This window comes from Sinohyriopsis cumingii, unplaced genomic scaffold (genome assembly GCF_028554795.1).
Source record: "Sinohyriopsis cumingii isolate HCF-2022 unplaced genomic scaffold, ASM2855479v2 utg000036l, whole genome shotgun sequence".
Taxonomy (NCBI): domain Eukaryota; kingdom Metazoa; phylum Mollusca; class Bivalvia; order Unionida; family Unionidae; genus Sinohyriopsis; species Sinohyriopsis cumingii.
This window is the reverse complement of record NW_028315863.1, coordinates 1,145,597-1,170,833: the sequence shown is the minus strand read 5'-3', so window position 1 is coordinate 1,170,833 and position 25,237 is coordinate 1,145,597. Positions and strand designations below refer to the sequence as shown.

The window sequence follows — 25,237 nt, the reverse complement described above, 5'->3', positions numbered from 1 at the left end:
CAGGTCAGTGGGGAGTGACTGATCACCCCAAGACTACCCCTAGACACTCTCACTTAACCAGTACACATTTATAGAATTAAAAAAAAAAAAGGTAAAAAAGTATGACTATGCATTGTATAAAAATAGAATAACATCAGTAGAGTTTTTCCTTTGTCGCTCATGGTCAACAGAAAGACCCCAAGACTACCCCAAAACTCTCCCTAAACACTCTCACCTAACCAGTATACATCTATACAATTAAAAAAATTAAATAAATTGGTTACAAATTTTTGTTTCAAAAAAATCTTTTTCTCTGACAAACAGGGGTCCGCTTAATCATTAGATCCGAAGGGTGCTACATTTATAACTTTTAATTATTGTATTGTGTTAACAAAACCTATGCCACTTAAATAACTAATTAAAGGAGAACCAAAAAGTGTGCTTTTCTTTGACTACATTAATCAGTATCAAAATTAAAGATGTATAGCAAATCAAAGGCAATTTGTTTGGCAAATTGTAAGGCCCGTGAATTTAATCCTCTTGAATACTCGCGTGGGGGGTTTAAGCCAATTAATGTATTAAGGGGAACCAAAAATGATGCCATAATCGGACATAAGGGACGATATCCTGGCATTAATCCGCTTGATTAATGAGCCGCACAATTAATTAATTAGTATAAAAGGTGTTTCTTCTGTTTGTTTTGCTTGCACATAAAAAATAATAATACGAAGAACATCAATAAAAATGGGCCATGGAAATTTGAACAAATTGCAACCGAGAGAATAAAAATATACTCAATATCTATTAGAAATTATTTTTAAAAAAATAAATTTAAAAAAATATATAATAATAATAATACGAAGAACATCAATAAAAATGGGCCATGGAAAGAGCGCCCCCTCGTGGTGTGGCCTGGATATATAGGGATAAATGAAAATGAAATGTGCATTCAATTACTTTGCAGAGCATTTATTATTCAATAATCCATATGTAACAGAACGCTCTTATTCAGTACATAGAATGAGATGCAAGAACGAAACTCTTTGCCACTGTGGTGGACTGAACTTAAAAAAACATTTTTTGTATTTGTAATTTTCAACTTTGGGGATAATTAAGATTAAATTAAAACATTTTTCTGGTCAAGTGATAAAGAATTTAAAATGTAAAATATTATTTTATGTGTCTTCTGATGTTTTATAGAGTCTTGGGGTGTCCTGGGGTCTTTCCTTTGGCGATGACAGACAAAGGTAAAAATTCTACTGATGTTAAACGATAATTATGCAATGCATAATTATAATTTTTACTATTTTTTTTTTCAATTGTATAAATGTATAATGGATAGATGAGATTGTTTTGGGACAGTCTTGGGGTGTTTTAAGGTGTTTAGTCGGACCGAGGTCAGTGTCATTAAATATAGCTAAAAATACCTAATTCGTTTAGAATACTTTGTTGACCTCAAATCAAAGAATCTCCTGCATCTAAAAATATATAAACTCCCTTTTTCTTGTTTTATTCTATTTCCTGTCTTAGTCAAATTTAGTTTTAGCCCGTTTTGTTGACTTTTCATTCAACTTTCCATCGTTCGACCCAAGTACAGATGCATTCCCGGAAAAATTCATCGAAATCTCTCATAGTGGTTTCAAGTCATTTTGGTTCAAAACAGCAGACTCCTCTGGGAAACCTTCAGTATCCTCCAGGCATTGAAATGCGTTCTTATGTTGAAAAATTGTTAAAGCTACGTTAAAAATCAAAATCACACATCACACGTTCTTATGTGATCACGAAAGCTATTGCTTAAACCAGCAACGTCTGCTTCCATTAGTTGTATCAATAAAACCTGTATAGTTTAAGTCCCGATGCTATGAATATAAATAATTCGATAATAAATTTGGTACCGATGTCTATATCCAAATGCATATCCAAAGTTTGGCTTACTATCATATATTTTTTTTTTTTTTTTTTTTTGTTTGATTACACATATCTTTACACGGTGATTATGTTATTTATTGTGTTTGTTTGTCGATAAATATCTCTTGTAATATCATTATTAAACCGCTCTAATAAATAATAAATAATGTAGACATTTGAAGATGGTGACAATCGAGGTGCGATTCACGACCCCTCTACAAAATCAAGTTTTACAAATTTCCTGGGGCCCCGAGTGGCCGAGTGGTCTAAAGCGCTCTCCGTTACGGATCACTGCCATCTCACCTCTGTCTGCATGGGTTCGAGTCTAGGATTCAGCCAATGTGGGTATGTGAGAAAGCTTGCCAGTAGCTTCTCGTGGGTCAGTGGTTCTTCCTGGGGTTTTCCCAGGTTCTTCCTCCACCATTAATACTGGCCGCCATGCATAGCCTATCGTGTGCTGAAATATGGCGTTAAACCATACAACAACAACAACAACAACAAATTTCCTGACAGCTTTGGATGCTACGAATCAAGTGGTGTGATCGTGTGTAAACCGGATTGAGGAATGTCGCGCGCTATGACGTCACTAAGAAAGCCCCACCTACTAGGAAAAAGTGTATCACGCTTCACTAATCCAAGTTTTGTAGCCAGCCGCCATTGTCTAAGTCTATCGCTAATGATAAATTTCATGTCAAAGTTTTCTGATTACAACTAATACGTAAATCAATTTACAATCGGTAATGAATGGACTTGGGTACAACTGGATTAGTGTGAAATTTTAAAATATATCAGTATTAAATTTTAAAATAACAAATACTATTTAAAATCAATACACGACAATATATACAAATATTAATTTTTTTTTAATCTTTCTTCCACTCTGAATTAATTTAATTTGTGTATTTTATTTTAGTTGACATATTTAAAACTTTTTTGACTTTATAATAAAATTGTAATTGTAACATTTATAACTCATATGTAGTTTTCGTTGTCGTGTGATACAAAATAAAATGGAATTACCTGATTGATGTGAATATTCCAGTCTGTAGACAGTAATCACATTACTATTCGCGCTTGTGGTGTAAAGTACTCCATGCTGGTCATCATAGAATATTCCACGGAGACTTGATGACACTGTGTGTATGGTCACTAGTTGACCGCTGTCTGTCAGCTGATGAATTCTGTTAGAGTCCCTGTCACACACGTACACACAATCCCTGTCAGCTATTATCGACCACGGTGTTATTAATTCCTGGTGTTGATACAGAAACTTGTGTTTGCGTCGACTAAAAATATCATATGCACGCACACCTATAGCAGTGGAGTCATAAGTCAGACATGAGATGTAGACTGTGTTGTCTTTAATGGCCAAGTGAGTACGAGCAAACCCCATATGGATGTTGTGAGTTGAGTCCAGACGTCCATCTGTAATCGATACAACACCCCAACACGACATGCCGTCGTATTTCCCACCGCTGACAACGAGTTTGTCTGAATTCCACTTTGCCACTGAATGACAGTAATGAAATCCTGTGCTTACATCTAATGTTTTGACCAGTTTTACGTCATCTACAGATTTCAATGACAGGATTACAATCTTATAGTCTATCAGACACACAGCTACTTCCGTCTTGCTAATAAGACAGACATCCGTGGGACGGGACTCCAGTTCGTGTGTAGACAGAATTTTGCCGTCATGGCGATTGTAAAGATGGAGATTCCTCGCGTTGTAGTCTATGACCAGCAACATGTCTTCCATCACCACAAAGCCATTGTAGTCGCTTGTACGGCCGGCTGTGGATAAAAGATTGATACACATCAGGATGCGGAATAAACAAAATACAGACATATATACTTTCACTAAACAATGCAAAATAAACTTGTACACTCATATATATATATTTCTGAAACAATAGCCTAGTATCGTAAATGTTTAGTGACCACTACCATTACAGTAATAGTCGTATTATTTGTAGTATTATTACTATTATAGTTCGCTCCACAAAATACCTAATTAGTGTCACACGAAGTATTTAAAACAAATTAGGTATTTTTAGCAACAATGATTGAAGATAACCTGAATATTTACCGAGTTACAGATAGGAAAAATTAGCTATGATATGTGGAACGAACTATAGACAATATGTTTGAATCTAAAATGATAAACATTACCTTGCTCAGAATAACATAAGACTAAAGGGTAGATGTGATTTTACATAAAATTCAAGTAATGTGAAAATTACCAATGTGATATATGGCCAAGTATCAATATAAACTATATGAGGTGATAGACTAAGGTCTATCCTGACCTTCATAATTATTTACCCCACTCCTGTTCTAATGGATTTTGTTTTCCCTGCATCATAACTTGGAAAATACTGAGATCCCAACCATATAACCATATACACGGCTACTGTGCAATAAGAGACAAGTTATTACAAGCAAATGAAACAGCTCTTATCCCAGTAAATTTAGCCCATGGGTCATTGCTTCGAAATTACCAAGGTCCTCACCTAGTAACTATGTACAATTAACATATCTGTTGAGTAGGAAAAGACAAATGCACATACACAACTAATATTTACGTCTAAAGGAGTTATTATCAAAAGGATCAAGGTATCAAAAGGATCAAGGTCCTACCCAAATTAGGCACAAACTTCAGCTTTTCAGTCAAAACGGGAAGACAATGATATAGATGTTTAACATACACATACAAGGTCGACAAAAAAGGTGGGGGAGGGAAACCGGGGATAAATCCCCTGGGCCTGGGCCCGTAAGGGGGCCCGGGGCGAGTAACAATTATTTTAATTTTATAAAAGAAATATTTTATTTGAACATGAACCAAGAGAGGCCCGGGTCTTTCTTACCCCTTGGTTCGTGGTCGTTCTATATTGTCCTGTACACATAATTCAAGCTGTTGAGTGTTGTTATAGTATACGCTAGTTTTCCCTTTTGTGTGTACTGTGGTAGCCCCATACGGATTTATGCAAACGTATGTCATCAAGGATATAAAAATTAACGAATGAAATGACTAAAACTGATGAATGAAATGACTATTTTTCTATTTTGTATATTCTTGATGCTTTTTGTTTTTAAAATCGGTAAGCGGTACAAACAAACGGTAAAGTATGAGTAAAATTATCAAATCATGCATCAAGAAGGACAGAAAATTTAAATTATATTTTCTAATTTAAAAGCCATTAAAAATTACGTAGAGGATAGACTGCCTGGCGAACGAGGAATTAATTCTACGTAAAAAGAGAAGAAACAAAAGATAATCATTTCCTTTGAAATATGTTTAGACGAAATAAAACCCATATTACAGTGGCGATACAAACCAGAGAGGAACAATCATCGCCCAGTACAGGCACTCGTTTATGTCAGTAAAAAAATTAAAGTTATTGAAAACACCCACTCACTTTGTAAACACTAGTACAATGGGAGTGGGAGCTGTCCATATCTATCGTTTTCCTAAAGGAAACAAGACGCCCTATCAGTACCTAAAACACTTAAAACAATATTTTTAAAAACAAACGTTAAAGATATGATTATGTCTTCCTGCAATATTTGCCAATGATGATCAACATTCCAAGTATGTATTACCCTGACTACTTCAAAGGACAACCCTGTTTGCGTGTAATCTTCTGCATTCTCCATTCCTTGCGTCGTCTGCTACAAAATCCAGCTACACATTCCAGACAAGCTCGCGCTTGGCGCATTAATACATTACCAAGTTCATTGAAACCTCAGGCCCATCTAGTACATTAGATTAATAACCAATAACCCAACTATGGCTTAGTCTGGTTCCCAAGTATTTAGCTACCATCCAACTTATATTTAAGCATAATAGAAGACCAGTATATGTAGCTAATGACGCTATTTTAAAAAGCAATGGCGCAGACTGCTTTTAATTTGTTTGTTGAATATGCAAGGAAGAGTACACAACAACAGAACCGTAATTGGTACGTTCCAAGCACAGGTTTGTTGATACAGTTTTAACAAAAATTCAGCCTCCTCATCTTTTTCCCCTTCCAATTATGAATTATGAAACCTCCACATTGATTTTAATGCATAGAATGCTCTCGTTGCACCTTAGCTACATGTCGTAGCCTCAAGTTGATTTTTTGTTGTGGTTGAGGTACGAGTAAGGGTACTAATATTAGTATTAGTTGCACCTGGGATATAAAGTGATCAGCAGTTTATGTGAACATGGCGTCATTTATCGTATATTTCGAATTTGCTTACTGCGTAGACAGGATTAATTTCTCATACTTATCTAAATGTAAATATGGCAATATCTTAAAAACAGGTGCTATGTTCTGATAAATAAACTAGCTCAAGGCGTGGCTAAATGGTGTCCCCTTACAACACTTACATATACTATACTGGGAATTCGATCAGTTTTAATTCCAGAGAAGCTATCCAGTCTTGTCCAAATTAAAGCAATTAAAGTATTTTCAAATTTATTGGATTTTACGCGCATGTTTACACGTTTTATTCACGACCTCCGAATGGACAGCACTTTATCAGCAATCCCCCCCCCCCACTTTTGGTTTTCAAATGTATATGTAACTCAGTTATAGGAATATTTATTTGAGAAATTCTATTTCCTGCAGTTTGTCAATTTTCATGCACAAAATGATAATCTGTGAAAACAGTATGTGTCAGTAAAACTTTAAATGATATTAATAACTCCATTCTTACATTTTATACTTTGTATCTATTAAATATGTTGTTATCAGAAAATATAAATTAACTGAAGCTCATTATATCTGACTGTTCTTAAGTGAAAAATAATTCTCATTGTTTATTTTATGAACATTGTGATAAATTGCCTTCAGCATTTGCAATGAACAGCACGGCATATATGTGTAAAACATCATAACCATTTTGTATCCTAATTTCAAATCATCCTTTTTGTGGACCAAGTATTCACACCTATGCTGTCGTACTGAGTAATGGCCCCATTTGTCTGAGTGGTCAAGAGTGTACTCTATTATCAATCACTGCCATCTCATCTCTGTCCATATGTGTTTTGCTCTCAGGTTCAACTGATGTGGGTATGTGAGAAAGCATGCCATTAGCTTCCTGTGGGCTGGTGGGTCTTCTCGCAGTTTTCCATTGTTCTTTCTCCGCCAGTTATAATGGCTAACATGTACATCCTATCATGTGATGAAAAATGTCGGTAAACCCACATCTCGCTGATGAAAATGTAAGAGTTTGTGTCTCTCATTTTATTTACTCTTTGGGACAAATTTTCTGATTGTTTAGCAAACAATGCCACCTTTTTGAAGAATTTCATCCTCCCCAATCTCCTCTCCATATTGTTTTAAAACTAACAGTTCCAGATAGCATGTTATAAACATAATTCCAATGCCAACCATAATCAAACATAGGAACATGCTCCTTGCAGACAGCATTTTGTCTTCTTCTTGGACTAGTAGATAAAATGATTTTTCCCCACTTCCCCCTAATCCAGTTATAGAAGTTCATTCAACATACTATCATTTATCATCACCATTCTTCCATTCCAGTAAATATGTAACATGCTTGTTATAAGTACTTATTATGCCTATCAACAGGAGATAACTTTTTGCCAATTTTTTTATACATTGTCATTGCGGAATTGTGTATGTGCTTTTTGATGATCATGTATTTTTCTCCATATTATTAATAGATAATTTCACTAAGTAGTAAATCAGTCCTTTTAGTACAAATCAGGTTAGCAGTTAACACTTTTGAAGGACATTTGGTTTATTAAAGAAATCTAATCTTGCTATATCTTTTGTAACCTAATTATAGAATACAATGTAATTCATACATCAATAAAGACTTTTTACCATATATGGTATTTATTATTTGTTTCGGTCATCTTAGAAAGGTTTTTATACATTTTTACTTTGAGAAATAACATGAACCTTACAGTTGTTTAGCCCTATTAAACACTTTCTATTCTTGGATGTTTTGACCAAAATCTTGTTTGCATTTAATTTTAAGTGAGATATCAACAAATACAGGAAAAGTAAAATATTTAGCCAAACCAGGCCAGATCAAATATTTAGATATATTGAGTAGGTCCTAAGGTCTGTTTGGTCTCAGGTGGCTCTGCTCACATTTTAATTTTGCATACAAATTTAAACTATAGAATGAGACCTTGTAAAGAAACAAAAACATACTGCCATTGCTAATCAACACCACTTATGGGATACAAATAAAACGTTGTAAGCATATTTTATTTCATAATACATAGATGACCTGAATAGGTTGTAATAAAATTACAATTTTGTTCACAAGACATGGGTTCAATTACAATGTAATTGGTGTAATTGAGTAAATAATTACACTTACACTATTTGTAATTGTCAGTGAACATCACAGATTTGGAGTAATTCTAACAAAGTCTAGATTTGTGTAATTGATCAGTTACAAGTCAACTACAGAACCAAATATATTTGTGGTTTCTTAATTCCAAATAAATGATACAAATTAAAGAAAATATACATATTTATCTTAAGTGCATGGTGTTAGGCTAATAATATACAGATTAATACAGAATAAGCAGTAAAGCTAAGTTTTAGATAAGAAAACTGTACATAAATGATTTTACTTAGTCTACTGTGGGATTCAGACTTGGGTTCAATTACAACATAAATGGTGTAATTAAGTAATTAATTAGAATTACACTTTATTTGAAATTATAATTATAATGAAAATCCCCAGTATGATGTAATTATAATTGAACAGTCATAACTTTGAGTCATTGAAATTATGTGTGTGAATTGGATTTTTAATGTAGCTTTAACAATTTTTCAGTGTTATCGCTATGATGTCTGCAGTGTGTCAGTTTAGAATGATGTTTAGCACTGGGGCATCATGTCGCAGACATGTAGTATCATGTCCCACAAAGTCACATTATCCTGATACCAGGCTGACCTGTCCTAACACTAACATCTTAATGTTGAGTGCCAAGCAGGGAAGCTGTTAGTATCATTTTTTATGTCTTTGGTATGACTCGGCTGGGGTTCAAATCCGTGACCTCCCACATCAGAGGCGGATGCCTTAACCACTTAGGCCACTGGAACGATCAATTGATTTCTAGTTGACATCTGCCAGCATATCGTAATTTGTAATTCTAATTGAACCCAAGTCTGTTGTACACATTTAGTAACATTTTGAATTTGACTTTGTTTTGAACCAAAAACTATTTGCTCCATTTTGAAAAAACTGCTGTACTTGATGTAGACAAGGTATACACACTGATATGCAAATGTAGATTACTTCTTTATATTTTATGTTATTATAGCAGTATTTCACATACTTTACATCTCAACACAAAATGTTTCCCTTTCACCTGTAAAGTCAGGGATTTGTATGCCACAATGCCAATAGCATTCCCTTTACCGTGTTAAATTGTTCCTTTCCCTGTATCAAGTACCAGTATTGCAGAATCACATTATCATGGTGGAAATATGTTTTGTCTTCTCAAAAAACACATCCCAAGAATTTGGCCACAATGTAAGTACTGTGCTATCAATGCTCAGACACACACACACACCCACACACACACACAGATAGATAGAAAGATAGATAGATTTAATAATTTCGTTGAATATTCATGTAGTCATTTTGTTCTGCTAGTTACATATTCTCTACATTTAATTTTATTTTACCACTGATATGATATACCTGGCATTTTTATTTAGTTACTTTTGCATCCATGTCAATGCCTGACGCTACAAAAGAATGATGTTAAGTATACATAACTAAACACGTACATATATAAATTAAAAAAGATTTTCACGTTTTTCATTCCTGGCCTGATGATTAAAAGTATATCATGCTGGTTAATTCTTTTCTAAAATATAGATTGATCAGCTTAAATGTAAATCATCCATTTACGCTGGTATGGACATTCGGATTACTCTTCCATTTTGATTATACCCATGAATCGAATTTATCATTATATTATTTTACGACATCATAAAATGAATTTGTCATATATTAGAATTTATAATATCGCAGATTGAAAACAATTTTGAAAAGATCCGATTTCCTATATAATTTGAAATTTTCATAAGTTGTAAAACATCATTTTCTTCAGGAGTTTTCCGAATCAAACATTTTTGAAAACAATCCATACATTGTCTCTTGACCAGAGCGCGCTTTCGGATATTGACCAATCATGCTTTAATAAAAGATGCACTCTAGTTCCTTGATCCAAAGGATAATCATCATTTTGCATTTAGAAGAGTGAATAATAAGTGAAAACTCATGGACATTATACTGTGATAAATTCAAATAGCTTTTGGAGTGGTGGTGTAAGTATTTCACGAGCTTAACATAAAAACAAGAAACTGAGAATCGGGTGATACTGTGCATTTGTTCACAAGTTTGGATGGGACAAGAGTGTGGCCAGAAATAGATGTGTTACTGAATAACATTCAAGAGAATACAAATGTCGATTTGTCAGTTTCAAACAAAAAAATGTCACGCATAGTTTTAGAAAACATGGAAGATTTACATGTCAAGATTGTCAACATTGAAATAAGCAGCATCAACCCCGATATCAGGGTTGCTAAAATTGAATCGAGCAAAGTCAACCCTACTAGTAAGATTGTTAACATCTAAATAATCATAGTCAAATCTGATACAATGATTGCCAACATTGAAATAAGCAACGTCAACTCTAATAGCAAGATTAATGACATCTAAATAGGTAACGTCAATTCTTATACAATGATTGCCAACACTGAAATAAGCAACGTCAAATCTGATACAGTGATTGTCAACTTTTAAATAAGCAACGTCAACTCTAATAGCAACATTGCTGACATCTAAATAAGTAATGTCAAATCTAATACAATGATTGTCAACATTGAAATAAGTAACGTCAACTCTGATAGCAATATTACTATCATTTAAATAAGTAACTTCAACTGTGATACAGTTATTGCTAACATTGAAATAAGTAAAGTCAACACTGATAGCAAAATTGCTAACATTGAAATAAGTAACGTCAGCTCTAACACAATGACTGTCAACATTGAAATAAGCAGCTTCAGCGTAGACTGGAAGATTGCTAACACTGAAATAAACCACGTCATCCCAGACAGTAAGATTGCTAACACTGAAATAAACAACGTCAACCCTGATTGCAAGATAGCTAACATTGAAATAAGGCATATTAGGCAAAAGTCTGTAACGGACATACGTTGTCAGTGAAAACATGTTCCAGCAGCCAGTAGACTTGTCGCATCTGACCTCACGCCAACAAACCCAATTGGAACGTTGCACGACTGGATATAAATGGCTGTGGCGGGGTGGTAAACTACACCACTGTATTATATTCAGTGATCATAACATTGAAATAAGCAGCATGAACCCTGATATCAAGATTGCTAACATTGAAAGAATCAGCATCAGCCCCTACTAGAAGAATGTTCACACGGAAATAATGCAGCGTCAACGTTGTTAGTAAGATTGTTAACACTGAGATAAGGCATACTAGGCGAAAGTCTGTAATGTACACGGTGCCAGTGAAAACACGTTCCAGCAGCCAGTAGTCCCATGGCATCTGACCTCACGCTAACAAACCCAACTGGAACGTTGCATGATTGGATAAAAAAGTGTATGTTAGGGAGGGGTAAACTACACCACTGTATTTGGCCGAATCAAGAAACAATAACACATACAAATTTTGGGTCTTTTAGAGCTTAAATAAAGCGCATACCTATTTGGTTTTAAATGTTTATTTCTAGTGATGTGAAACAAAGGAAATCAATTATTTCGGTAATTTTCTCCATATCGTCTGCTTATCTTATATACACTGGATGACCATAAGTTTATTGATCTGCACCACTATTTTAAAAAATGCACCCATGAATTTCACTTTTTCAAAACATGTCCATACCCCATGACATCAAAAAATCTGTCTTCCTAAAATCATCTCATTGTAACGAATCGGTAGACCATTTTGTCGTCTGATAATGTCCAAACTATTTATGCACTTGAGTACTATATTTGTCACGAAGTAAGAGATCGAATCTATGGCAGCAAGCAAAGGTCCAAATATTAATGATGTTAATGTTATTGTTTTCCAGTGGCTTTCTCACTTGATAGGTGTTGACTTCAACACTTTTTTTTTTGGTACACGATTTATTATTTTTCATTGTAACATCTGGTTTTGTTTAATCAGTTTGGGATCGGCATGTATTTTCATGCTCATGTTGGTGTGCCCATTCATAACGATTATCATAGCGCACCCTCATTCTCCCAAGTTCCCAACGGGTACCCGGGCATGCAGGTACACGTCCGTTGATAATAACCCGGATAATGAAATAAACAATCGGGTACCCATTTAAAAAAGTTTCCAAGTTCAGCTCGTGACATAAAATAAGGATTACAGTTCAATGCTCCTGTCATGTGCGCGTTCATTCATCGCCACAGGGGCTCGTAGCGCTTCATTCAGTCTAGTTGGCATACATATACTATATAATAATACAAGGAAGGACACTTCTCTCCTTTCTCGTGCGACCTATTTAAGAATAAACGATAACATTTCAAGCTAGATTTCGCGTTTCACGTAGCGTAATAAATTTGTTACCGATCCCTAACTTAGGTATTTGAGTTTTTATGGCTGTCTAGAGTTTAGCTTAATATCATACCTTTAATGAATGCCAGACCATTTTCCCGCGCTACTGCTCGACATTCCCATGATCGCGCCCGCCTAATATGCAAGTGCAACTCGCTGAATGGAATCCTGCCCTCTCATTAGCTAAAGGAAAATGACGTCTTGTACCCATTTCCATTTTTCATTTTTTTTTCTTCTCCATTGTATAGTACATATATGGCTTATCGTTAAATTGAAACAACGATACCAGCCCCTGTGTTCGTCGTTAGACGTCCGATTAAATTCCTTGTTTTCTATTTATAATATGTATATGAAACAGTTCGAGCAAAATAGACGGATTTCTTGAATGTGAAACCACGTTGTCTCAGGTACATTCTATTTTGATACAACATACGTAGTAGACCAGTCTAAATTGTAATAAACGGTCTCTATCGCTGTGACGGAAACATGTTATATGACTGAAAAATGTTGACGGAGAGAGAGACTGCTCAACTTAAAACATGTTGCATCCGGAAAGGACAGATCAATTGCCATTTAAAAAATTTGAAATAAGAATGCGACAGTGATGTAATACAACAGTACATCATTTGTGGACGACTATTCGCGAAAATTACTGTTGACATGTAGATTACTTAAAGAGAGTGCTATGCATAAATAATTTAGCAATTTTTTTGTGTCTATACTCTTGGACTAACTATCAACCCACAAGATTCAGCCGATTTGTGACAAAAAATGTAATTGTATATCCAGGTAAGTAGCAAATATAAACGTACGTTTTTGATACAGTTTTCTGTAATTATGGCATAGAATATATAGATTGGTATGGTTAATGTATAGACCACGCGTTTAGTCACTTATATTAGTAGTAATTACGCTTATACCTCTCTTTGGGGTTGGCATGTGAGAACCGAAGAAAAGCAGTTCAGGTTTACATTTAGTACAATCTCCCTTTGATTGGGTACTTGGGTACTCCCTCCCTCTGTGTCGCAAGTGGTTACATATCCGTTGATTTAATTCTCTCAGAAAAGTTTCTGTCCTTGGAGAGTACAGGTGAGATGATGAGAGCCATTGAAGTAGTATTCAATTTTCAAATGGATTTACAATTTGTGCAGCTTATACAAGATCCTAACATTATGACAAATATATGACATCAAAAAAATATTTTTTCGATAGTACCGCGATCGCCCCGTGCATAAACTGGGATCATTTCCAACAATCATCTGATTTAAACTATAAATGAAATGTATGTTAATACAGAGCAAAGAATACTCAATATACATATATAATATCTTGAACGCTAGTTTTTTTCATTAACGTATTCGCCAATCGCTAACTTTAATACCCTCGATACCATAGCACTCCAGAATACGTGTGATACCTTTTAATAATGATATTTAATATAATACATCTTAAACAATAATTAAGATATTTACTGGCATTATGATGAATATAATTATAATTGTACATCTATCCGCACAGTCGAATCACTGTTGGGAACGGCTATTGTTGTCGGTCAACCTCCCATGCACCCTACAGGTTTACATCAGTGACGTCGTTATGCATCATTTATAGATTACTGCTTTTGTATGGGAAAATATGAACGAGTTTTTATTTTTTTTTTTTTTTTCGGATAAATACTGCGTGACCTTGGGAGTGCCATAATTCATCCAAGAAAAATGAGTTCATATTTTCCCATATAGATGCAGTAACCTTTGTGTTATGTACGCATTTGTGCAGGAGGTACAAGTCTTGACTCGTCTGCAATAGTGTTTCTGTTCTATCTTTGAATGTTAGGAATCATGATGTGGAATAAATAGGAACTCCTTCAATGGTAATCATGAAAGAGACACTATGGAATAAATATAAACTCTTTCGATTGTAATTATCAAAGAGACACTGTGGAATATCACGTTGCGCTCTACCGTTTCGTATTTTGCGTATGGTTAGAATTTTAAAGGAAAAGTATTTCCCAAGCTTTCCTCAATGGTTATACTGGCTATTTAAAAAATGACCTTATATATCTTAAATATAGTTCAAAGAACCTTCAATTCCCTTTATTTTGGTGCATGATTAGTGGGTGTAATATGGATTATAGAGTATACAGCTTGGCTTTACTCCAGATGTGCACCTTTAAAAAAGTGCTAGCTCCACTTGGACGTTTTCACTTCCTGAACTTCAGAGGTAACTCGTATACAAGAAATAGCCGAAAACTTTTGTTTTATATTTTATACAGTTGGTGATTCATTCATTGCACTTTCAGAAGCTGGTATTGTCTAGTCTGGCAAAATTCATTTTCCCTATTTTAATAGCTGCTACAGATAGTGTACTTTAGACTAATTTAGGCTGATTTTTTTAACACAAACCAGCAGATAATTTAGGTAGGAGTGTGCTTAGATCATGTACAATTTCCAAAAGTAAATATCCAAAGATATGTCAGTCACATTACATTAAAGTAGCATAGAGGTATGCCAACATTCCCTCCACTGTGCACGTTTTAAATGCAAACAACCTCATATTACATACGTCACTGTCTGAAAAGTACATTATAACTGGCGAGTGCCCCACAATAATCAGAGACACTATGGAATATCACGCTCATTTCATTTTGAGTGCAGGAAGGAAACTTTTATTGCAGTTTGAAATGTGGTCGAAGTTAGAGTACACTTTTGCAGTATGTAATCAATTTTGAGAACCGAAGACATAGCTCATGTAATTCGGATTTTCAGAACTAAGAAGGACATTTTGAGGAAATTCAGCATGTAAAACTTCAAGTATAATTTTGCCATTCTTATTACCAGCTAAAAGACGCGTTTTTGTCTTGTCACTTGCATGTTCTTTGAAATGACCCCAGCAATGTAATGACATGTATAACGTCTATTGCCTGTCTAAATCCGATTCATTGTATCAAAAATGGTAACGCGGAATACTTCAAACCAGTTGGTGTGTGTCAGCCCAAGATCAGCTGCTTTAGTTCATTTAGAAACAAATCTAATCAACCAGAACCTAATATGCCTAATACATAAATGTTGGTGATTTGTTTAAAAATAGTCCCTAATACACTATACTACTAATGGGCACACGTGTCGCACACGTACGTGCAACATGAAGTTGTTCAATATCGTAAAATACTGCACAATTCTGACACGTTAAAGTTAACGGATACGTTAATGAGCATATGATAATACTACTCATCACATAGTCGGTACACGTTACGTATAACTTGTGTACTTCCATGTTTTTTCGTTCAACTTATTTATCACATACCTTCCGTCTCTAGTTCCAGAGTCCCATCCTCGACCAGACTGCAAATAGATTCTTGTGACAACGCTGTAGCCATCATGTCGTTTTAAATGACCGTGGAATGAGACGTATTGACTCTAGTTGAAGTGAATCGTGAAACTAACACAAATGTGTGTTCAGTCTAAACTCATCCATTCTATGAATCTGCATGAACTAAATTTTTAAATTGAGTTACAATCTGTGCAGCTTATACATCAATATCCTAACATAAAGTCAATTATATGCCATCCTAAAAAGTACTTTCTCGATAATACCCCGATGTCAGAGTAACGCCTCTTGCATAACCCGGAATCTACGTGGCGTCTGTTTATCGAACGTTTCCCACAATCATCTGATTTAAACTGGAAATTAAATGCATGCTAATAAAGAGCAAATAATACGAAACAGACATTTATAATATCTCGAAGGACAGTAGTTTCATTTACTTATTTTTATTTACTTATTCGCCGATCTCTAACTTTAAGATTCAAGACACCATAGCACTATTATTATTATTATGGATTATTTTTGGATTATTCTTGGATTATTTTTGGATTTGATTCCTAAAACCGTAAGTTCTTCTTATTTTCTTTCTTCATTTTTACAGAATTGTTCCGCGGAAATACGTTATTTGTAAAATTTTACAAAGCTTGTTGTTATCATTCTCTCTGTGTTACTGTTTTTAGAGCCTAAACACGTAAAAATATACCATAGCGCTCTAGTGTGCGTGTAGCACCGTTTAATAATAATATTTAATCCAAGACATCTCAAACAGTAATCAGGATATTTACTGGCATTATGCTGAATATCATTTTAATTGTACATCCATCCGCACAGTCGAATCACTGGTGGGAACGGCCATTGCTGTCGGTCAATCTCCAACGCACACTATATGTTTACATCAGTGACGTCATTATGCAGTATTTATAGATTACTTCCTTTGTATGGAAAATATGAACAAGAATTATCCGATTAATACTGCACGACCTTGGGACTGCCAATATTCTTCTGAGAAAACGAGTTCATATTTTCCTATACAAATGCAGTAACCTTTTTATTATGTACTCATTTTCTTATTATACATAAGGCTTAATTATAAAAAATACACTACAAGAAACAAAGTAATTAAATTTGTGCTGTATGCCAAAATAAATACACAACCGTAGATTCTTCAATACACAATAATAATATTAATACGCATATAGCACCATGAGCAACCTCTGAAATTAGTGGCACATTCGTCACCAGTTTCAAAAAGATTTGTCGTTTTGAGCAGGGAGGGACGAGTCTTGACTCATCTGTAAGTGTGTTCTGTCATGAATATTTGGAATCACAATGTTTCATAAATATGATCTGTTTCAGTTGTAGTTATCACAAAGACGATAAGGACTATCACGTTCATTTCTTTTTGAGTGCAGTGAGAGAATTGTACTGCAGTTGGAAATGTAGTCCAAATTACAGCACAATTTTGCAGTATGTAATCAAGTTCTAGAACCCATGACATAGCACATGTAATTCGGATGTGCAGAACTAAGAAAGTTCATTTTGAGGAAATTCAAGACGTAAAACTGTAAGTATATTTTGTGTCATTCTTATTACCAGTTATGCTCTTTGTAGTGACCCTGGCAATAGTATAACTTGTTTGGAGTCTATAGCTAGCCTAAATCCAAAACATTTAATCAAAATAAGTAACGCGGAATATTGCAAAGTAGCTGGTGTGGCAGTCCACGAGACAGCTGCTTTAGTTCATTAAGAAGCAAATGTAATCAACCAAAACCTGAAGCGGCTACTACATGAGTGATCATGACTTCTTTACAAAGTAGATCCTAATACACTATACTACTATTGGGCACACGTGTTGTGAACGTGCGTCCAATAGGAAGGTGTTCAATATGTGACAATGTAAAGTTAACGGAGACGAAAATGAGCATATAATGATACATTATCACATAGTCGGTACACGTTACGTATAATTTGTACAGTTGCATATGTTTTCGTTCAATCTATCTATCACATACCTTTTGTCTCTAGTACCAGGGTCCCATCCACGACCAGGCTGCAAATAGGTTCTTGTGACATCGATATAGCCATCATGTTGTTTTAATTGACTGTGGATTGAGATGTTTTGACTCTAAGTGAAGTGAACTGTGAAACAAGCACAGTTTATATATTAGGCATGAGCTACAAAAAATAGAGAAGAAACTTCCATCCAAAATCCATTTACATAAATAATTTTCAGGTATTCAATTATTGTAAAGATATAAGCTTGTCTGTAAAAAAAAAAACAATGTATCTGATATCAAGGAAATATGTACTATTATTCACTACAAAACTAAGTCTAGACTATTTGGATGTGTAAATTAGAAACATCCTGTATTATTTGCTATGCATCAAATAATATATAAATTCTGGTTGAATGTTATCTCTCTCTCTCTCTCTCTCTCTCTCTCTCTCTCTATATATATATATATATATATATATATATATATATATATATATATGTCATATCTACACGAATAATGGCGAAAACGATGTCTTATGTATCTGATACTGTCCCATTTGATGCATACTCTCTTACATTTGTATCGTTCATTTCGTCCTGTTTAAGTAATGAATTTTTATACATCACACGATCTTATTGGATTCAAACACCGGCCCTGCAATTCATTTTGCTTTGAAAATTGGTGTTGTGCCAATTTAGTTTGAAAATATTTTCAGCCTTAGTCTAGCATGTTCCTCGTTTAGTTTCCACTTAGTCCATCCTTAGATCTTAAGGAAAATTACTTGCATGTTTCACAGTGTAAGGCATGGTCGTTTGGATAATCAAGCAGTGTAAGGCATGGTCGTTTGGATAATCAGACAGCGTAAGGTATGGTCGTTTGGATAATCAGACAGTGTAAAGTATGGTCGTTTGGATAATCAGACAATAAAACCAATCCAGATGTTTTTCATATCCGCATCAACATCAGTTGTTTACTCTGACACTATTGCAATACACCTTTTACCGAATAAGATAACTCAGCATAATCTTTATATATAATGTTTGTGGTTTATTATAATGCAAATGAAGCGTAACAATTTTGACAGGTCCAGTACACACATTCCTGTATATATCGGTCTATTCAACATCAGCTTTGCTTTTGTACGATATTTGATAATAATGCAATGTACAAACATGTGCAAAATAAGTCTGAATGATGAAGTTTTATTTATTTCCTTATTTATTTGGTCTACGTTAATTTTTTGAATAACCAAACCTGAAACGCCTAGAGTTTTATTGATAACATGATGGACATATTCATTCCTTCATATCGTGGTTCAGCGAGATTAAACAAGTATAAACATGCATAACTATGTCCTTTCCCTGTTACTCTTTGTGGTACCAACATTTTTAAACCGTACAAAATTATTGACATTTTAACACATGTATGCACCTTATTGCTTATTAGTGTGAAGTCTAAGCTTAAGCATGATATGCATGTGTGTGCTAAGACTGAAATCGATCATGGGGCGCACACACATAGGGGCAAGAAAATGCAACCCAACCCCCGATTCCACCTCTAAACATATTTTGGCCTATATCCTCAAAACTTTACAGCTGACCACCACATGTTTGCCCACGAAAATAATTCTGCGGGCTCCCCTGCTATGCATCTGTATGAAGTCTTTCCATGCATCTGTATAAAGTCCCAATTAAACCATGATAGCAATTTATGTCTAGCCTAACTCAACCATTATATGAGTCTGTATGAGGTCCGAACTAAACTATATATATGCTTAAAGGTAAACTTTGGATCAAACATATGGTGAGAGCTGTCAGTTGAAATCTGTGATAAATGGATAAAGGACAAGTCAACATGCAAACTATTAGATTGCATTCACACTGCCACTCACAGTCTTCTCAAAGAACCGGGATACAAGGCATCGTATAATTTCAGTTGCATCTAGTCGCCAGTAGTAATGCATGATAGTTACTAGAAACTTTACCACGCTGATACCTTTTCAATCGCGTGCGTCTGAATATCGGCTTAATTCTGTATCAGAAAACAATAATCTTTATAATTCAAGGAAAATCCCAAGTAATAAATCTAATGGATGACAGGTTTTTTTTTTAAAATAAATTTATTTATACATTTTTTATCTATTGTAATTTTCTTAATAACAAATAAGAGTCATCTAAATAGTCATCTTTGGTCTTTCATAATAGTGTTAAAGCGATTTGAAACAAGTAGAAACATACCAAACGTCCAATATTCTGTTACACTCATATGTCTCCAGTAATTGGCATTTCAGCAATTGTATACCAGTACTTGAATGGGTGGGGTGGGGGTGGTTGGGCGGACATTCCAAAAATTGGCATTTGCGCCTATCAGGGATTATATTCAACATGGCTACATGCATTTGTTACAACATCTGAAAAAGGCAATTTATGCAATCACAAGAACATTTCACACACGGACATAAAAAATAATTACCACTTGCGCCAAAAAATCACACACGGGCAGAAAAATAATCATGATCAAATTTGCGAAAAAATACCCCCAAAAAACCCATACGCAAGCCAAAAAATGTTAGCCAAACCAAGGACTATGGTTCCAATTGTGGTTTGCATAAATATTTATACGATAAAGCGGACGAGTCTGGTAGAAAAAAAGAAAGAAAAAAACACGTACAGAGAATACATTAGTAATTGCAACCATATTAGGCCCCCTGCGCGCTGTTACGAGTAGTAGCTAAATGTCTGGTTAACAGTGTACTAAACCAGTCTACCAATGACTCATTAGTATGACTATAGTTCAATGACGGAAACGCCTTAAAGTGACCGCGACGTTAATAGCTTCATCGTCTTTGGCTTCAGAATATAGTTTTGCAACGCATCCGAGACTGTCTTATGCAGGTGTAATTATTTGTATGTGTCTGTGCGCGCTTGTGTTTAACCGTAACTATATCATTTATCAGCCGCCGATCACCGACTGCAATGAAGATAGCACTGACTTCCATGCCGACGGGTGTTTCTACTGAGGTCATTGTTTTGAGGATTACGGTAATACCAAGCCCCAGTATCAACACTGCTTCAATCCCACATTTGTAGTTTCAATTCCGCAGACGCGTTCATATCCATATATAATTATATCGCGGGTGAGTATTTAGTTGTATCAGCTTCAATGATCTTGTCACGTCAGTATTGTTGTGCATCTAGTGTCAATGTAAAAACTGAATATGAGTCGCTGATGTATAAAGCTGAGTAACGTCAAATAGAAACTCGATACACCATCAATATGTTGCCGCGTTTCAAGGTTCATCGTCTAGCTTTACCATGTGCACATCCTCGCTATTGTCTATCACGACTGACATTACGCAGGGGAAGTAGTAGGTGGAATATCACCCAAAGATACGTGGTAAAGATACAAAAACATTTTGCTCCATTGAAGCTCGAAATTCTATACACACTTGTGCCCATGGCCGTGTGCTTGAATGCGTTATTTTGCCAGTCCACGTGGCCTTTCCAGACGCAATCCCAGATACGGCAATGTCAGTGACGTCTTTGGGTTCTCGCATGCTCGCCAAACTGTGGAATTCTATTCCGAACCTTAGTCATCGACAACTATGCTGCAATCATGTCTTTGCTCTGATACGTCAGTCTATCTCCAATTGCTTTTTGATCGCGATTGACTTTAAGATCGTTAGCAAATGCCGCGACGTTTTGATTTTTTGTAAAATTAACATGCGTGGATTTTGATGATAATCATTGATAATTGTATCATTGTCAATCAGCGAGGTGATTGGCACCAGAGTGGGATTCGCCGCGGTGGTGTTCCCCATAGGCTTAGCCGTGGTTCTATCGAGTTTATTAATGTTATCACCTAACTGGGTGAAACGTTTTAAGTGATGATCTAATATTTGCTTGGTTGCACCGGTAGCGGCAGTTGTTGAGTTTGATCATCAGCGCGAATGTTTGCTCAAATCCCGATGTGAGATCTTTGCCTACGTATTGACGCGATTGCAATCTTTGCTTAACAGTTTCTTATGCTGCCATATAGACTTGTGAGAAACAAGTAAATCGTACTCGTAGTTTAAATTGATCATCCACCGCCTTTCAGATAAACAGATTGGTCGACGGCTCGTTAACATCATCACGATAATATTGTTACGAAGATTTTTTAAACAGTGACGTTATCGGCGTATTCTTGGTGGGTATACAATTGCTCCTGTTTGATTTTCCAGTGCCGATATGGTATATCCAAAGGTAATCTGAATACGTCTTTGCTAGTGTGTTGTATATTCACATCAAGGGTACAAAGGTTTTCACAGCAGTTTCCAACCAGCTTGAGCACGGTAATGTCTTTGTTAAAGAAATGGTTTAGGTTAAATTAAAACGAATCAGAGGTAACTATGACGGCTATTGTGGGAAGACTGTTGATCATCGCGAGCAAATTGATGCTCATGCACGCGAGCTTGGGAGATCTTGGATATGCATACTATGGTCATAAGCCATCGTAGTAATTGATAATATATTTGAGGATATTATTAGTCAATGATATGCAAAACGTTTGTTTAGAAACTAAAAGTCTCTTGTCCGCGCAACCCTGATCCAGAAAATATAATTATTCCTGGTCAATAAATGATCTGCGACACAGACGCATACAATCATTCGATAAACCTGTATTTATGGTTTATATGCAAGGAATGGCAAAGACATGGTATGACTTGTTGATCTGTTTTGGTCAAGCATACAAACAGTTAAACAACTGTGGCGAAAACTACGCGCATTTATTTGCTCCCTCATTACGATACGGAGGCTTAAAGTGACTGATGAAGTATTTATTTAATTATATATTTATTTGGTCTACCGTAATTTTCTGAATATCAAAACTGAAACATCTAGAGTTTTAATGATAACATGATAACATCTTCATTCCTTCATATCGTGGTACAGCAGGATGAAACTAGTAGAAACATGAATAACTACGTCCTTTACCATGTTATTCCTTGTGGTGCCACACTTTTAAAGCCTTACAAAATTATTGACATTTCAACAAATATATGCACCAGATTGCTTATTAGTGTGATTTATGTACTCAGCCATTCTATGCATGTGTGTGAAGTCTGAATTCAATCATTGGACGCCCACACATGGGAACAAAGGGATGCAATCCATCCCCACCCTCCGATTTCACCTCTAAATATATTTTGGCCTACATCCGTAAAACTTAACACCTGCCTACTACATGTTTTCACGAAAATGTTTCTGGGGGAGCACCTGCTTTATATCTGTATCAAGTCTTTCTGTGCATCTACATGATATCCGAACTAAACCATGCTAACAATGTGTATCCAGTCTAAACTCAACCATTCTATGCATCTGTATCAAGTCTGAGCACAACCATATTATGCATCTGTGTAATTACTAAGTAATAAATACCTTCGACAGTTATGTCATTCCAATAGCATTGCCTACACTGACTAGATATAAATTATCGTAATTGTGAGCGAAGTGAATCACTACAACTTGACCCTCATGGGTGTAACAGAAGCACGATGGACTGGTGCCGGCAAGCAGAAGTTGAACTCCGGAAAAGTCATCATCTGGTCCGGAAGGAAAGACAATGACCACCGGGAGGGGGTCGCCATCATTATCAGCAAGAACAACACCAATACCGTTCTACAGTGGAAGCCAGTGAACTAGCGCCTGCTGTACGTTAGGATGAACTCCAAGTACGCCAAGCTGTCTGTTGTTGTGGCCTATACACCAATAGACGACGTGGAAGAAGAGGATAAAAGCAACTCCTACAACGCTCTTCAAGCCGTTTTAGAGGACGTCCCTCGACATGACGTGCTGTTGGTACTTGGCGACTTCAACGCTAGGGTCGACAGCGACAATAAAGACAGAGAGAGGATCATGGGGAGCCATGGAGTAGGTGTGATAACTGACAACGGGGAAAGACTGGTAAACTTTTGTGAAGAGAATGACTTGGTCATAGGAGGGACCCTGTTCGAGCACAAGGACATCCACAAGCCTATATGGACGTCACCAGACGGCAGAAATCAGAACTAGATCGACCACAACATCATCAACGGCCGATGGAAACACTCCCTGCAGGACGTGCGAGTGATGCGGCACGCTGACATCGGCAGCGACCATAGTCTTCTGGTGGCCAGGGTGACTTTGAAGCTTAGGAAAGTTATGATAGGGGTCTCCAGGAATCAGCGCTTCAATGTGGCCAAGCTGAAAGATCCCAAAGTGAAGGAAGAGTTTAGGCTGGCCCTAAGGAATAGGCGTAGTGTTCTAGAAGATGAGACAGCGCTGACCATAGAGAATTTCAACAGAGCAATGAAGGAAGTAGGAGAAGTAGTTTTAAGATACAGAAATAGTAAGAAGACAGAGTGGATATCAGAAGAGACGTGGACTCGCATAGACGAGAGAAGACAGATTAAGAAGAGACTTTTGGACTCCAAGTCACCAAGACTGAAAGAGAGAATTTCGAAGGAGTATAGAGGAAACGACAAGGATGTGAAAAAATAAGCAAGGAGAGACAGGAGAGAATACACAGAGAGACTGGCAAAGGAGGGGGAGGCAGCAGCAGAACAGAAAGACATGAAGACGGTGTACCAGAACACTAAGAAGCTGAAGGGCGACCACGACCAGCACCGCGACCTTCCAGTGAGAGATGAAGATGGAACTCATGTCATAGTGGAGGAGGAGAAGCTGAAGAGATGGAAGCAACACTTTGAGTCCATACTGAATCGCCCAGACCCACCAGTACTCGCTGACATTTCTGAAGCAGAGAAGGACCTTGACATCAACTGCGACGACATCACTGTTGAAGAGGTCAAACAGGCCATCCACAAGCTGAAGAATGGGAAGGCACCTGGCGATGATGGGGTATGTCCCAAGATGCTGAAGGCAGAAGACACAAAGACACCGCAGTTTCTTTGCCAGATTCTCCAAACGATATGGGATAGTGAAGAAGCACTGAATGACTGGAAAACAGGAATCATCGTCAAACTTCCGTAGAAAGGAGATCTGGGGAACTGCAACAACTGGCGAGGAATCACCTTACTATCCATCTCCAGTACGATTTTCAGTCGCATCCTCGTCCAACGCATCACAACAGCTGTGGACGGCATCCTACGGCAGTCACATGAGTGGAATGAATCCCTTTATGTGGTCTTTGTGGACTTTGAGAAGGCCTTCGACAGCGTGCACCGAGCCTCTTTGTGGAAGATCCTACGACACTACGGCATCCTCCAGACACTTGTCAACGTCATCAGGTCCCTGTACGAGACATTTGAGTGCAGAGTCATCCACAACAACCTACTCACTGAACCATTCAAGGTAGAAACTGGAGTGAAGCGAGGATGCATTCTTTCGCCGATCCTCTTCTCACTGGCCATTGACTGTATCATGCGCAGCACCATAGAGGGCAGGAGGCAAGGAAT

At 36.3% G+C, this 25,237-nt stretch overlaps 1 protein-coding gene across 1 annotated transcript; it reads left to right on the top strand.

The window, feature by feature from the left end:
- The first annotated feature begins 23,501 nt into the window (after nucleotides 1-23,501).
- LOC149775014 (protein CFDP2-like) lies at nucleotides 23,502-23,852 on the top strand. The gene has a single exon (XM_089944549.1). The coding sequence runs from the start codon at nucleotides 23,502-23,504 to the stop codon at nucleotides 23,850-23,852; it is 351 nt and encodes a 116-aa protein (XP_089800675.1).
- Nucleotides 23,853-25,237: the final 1,385 nt, after the last annotated feature.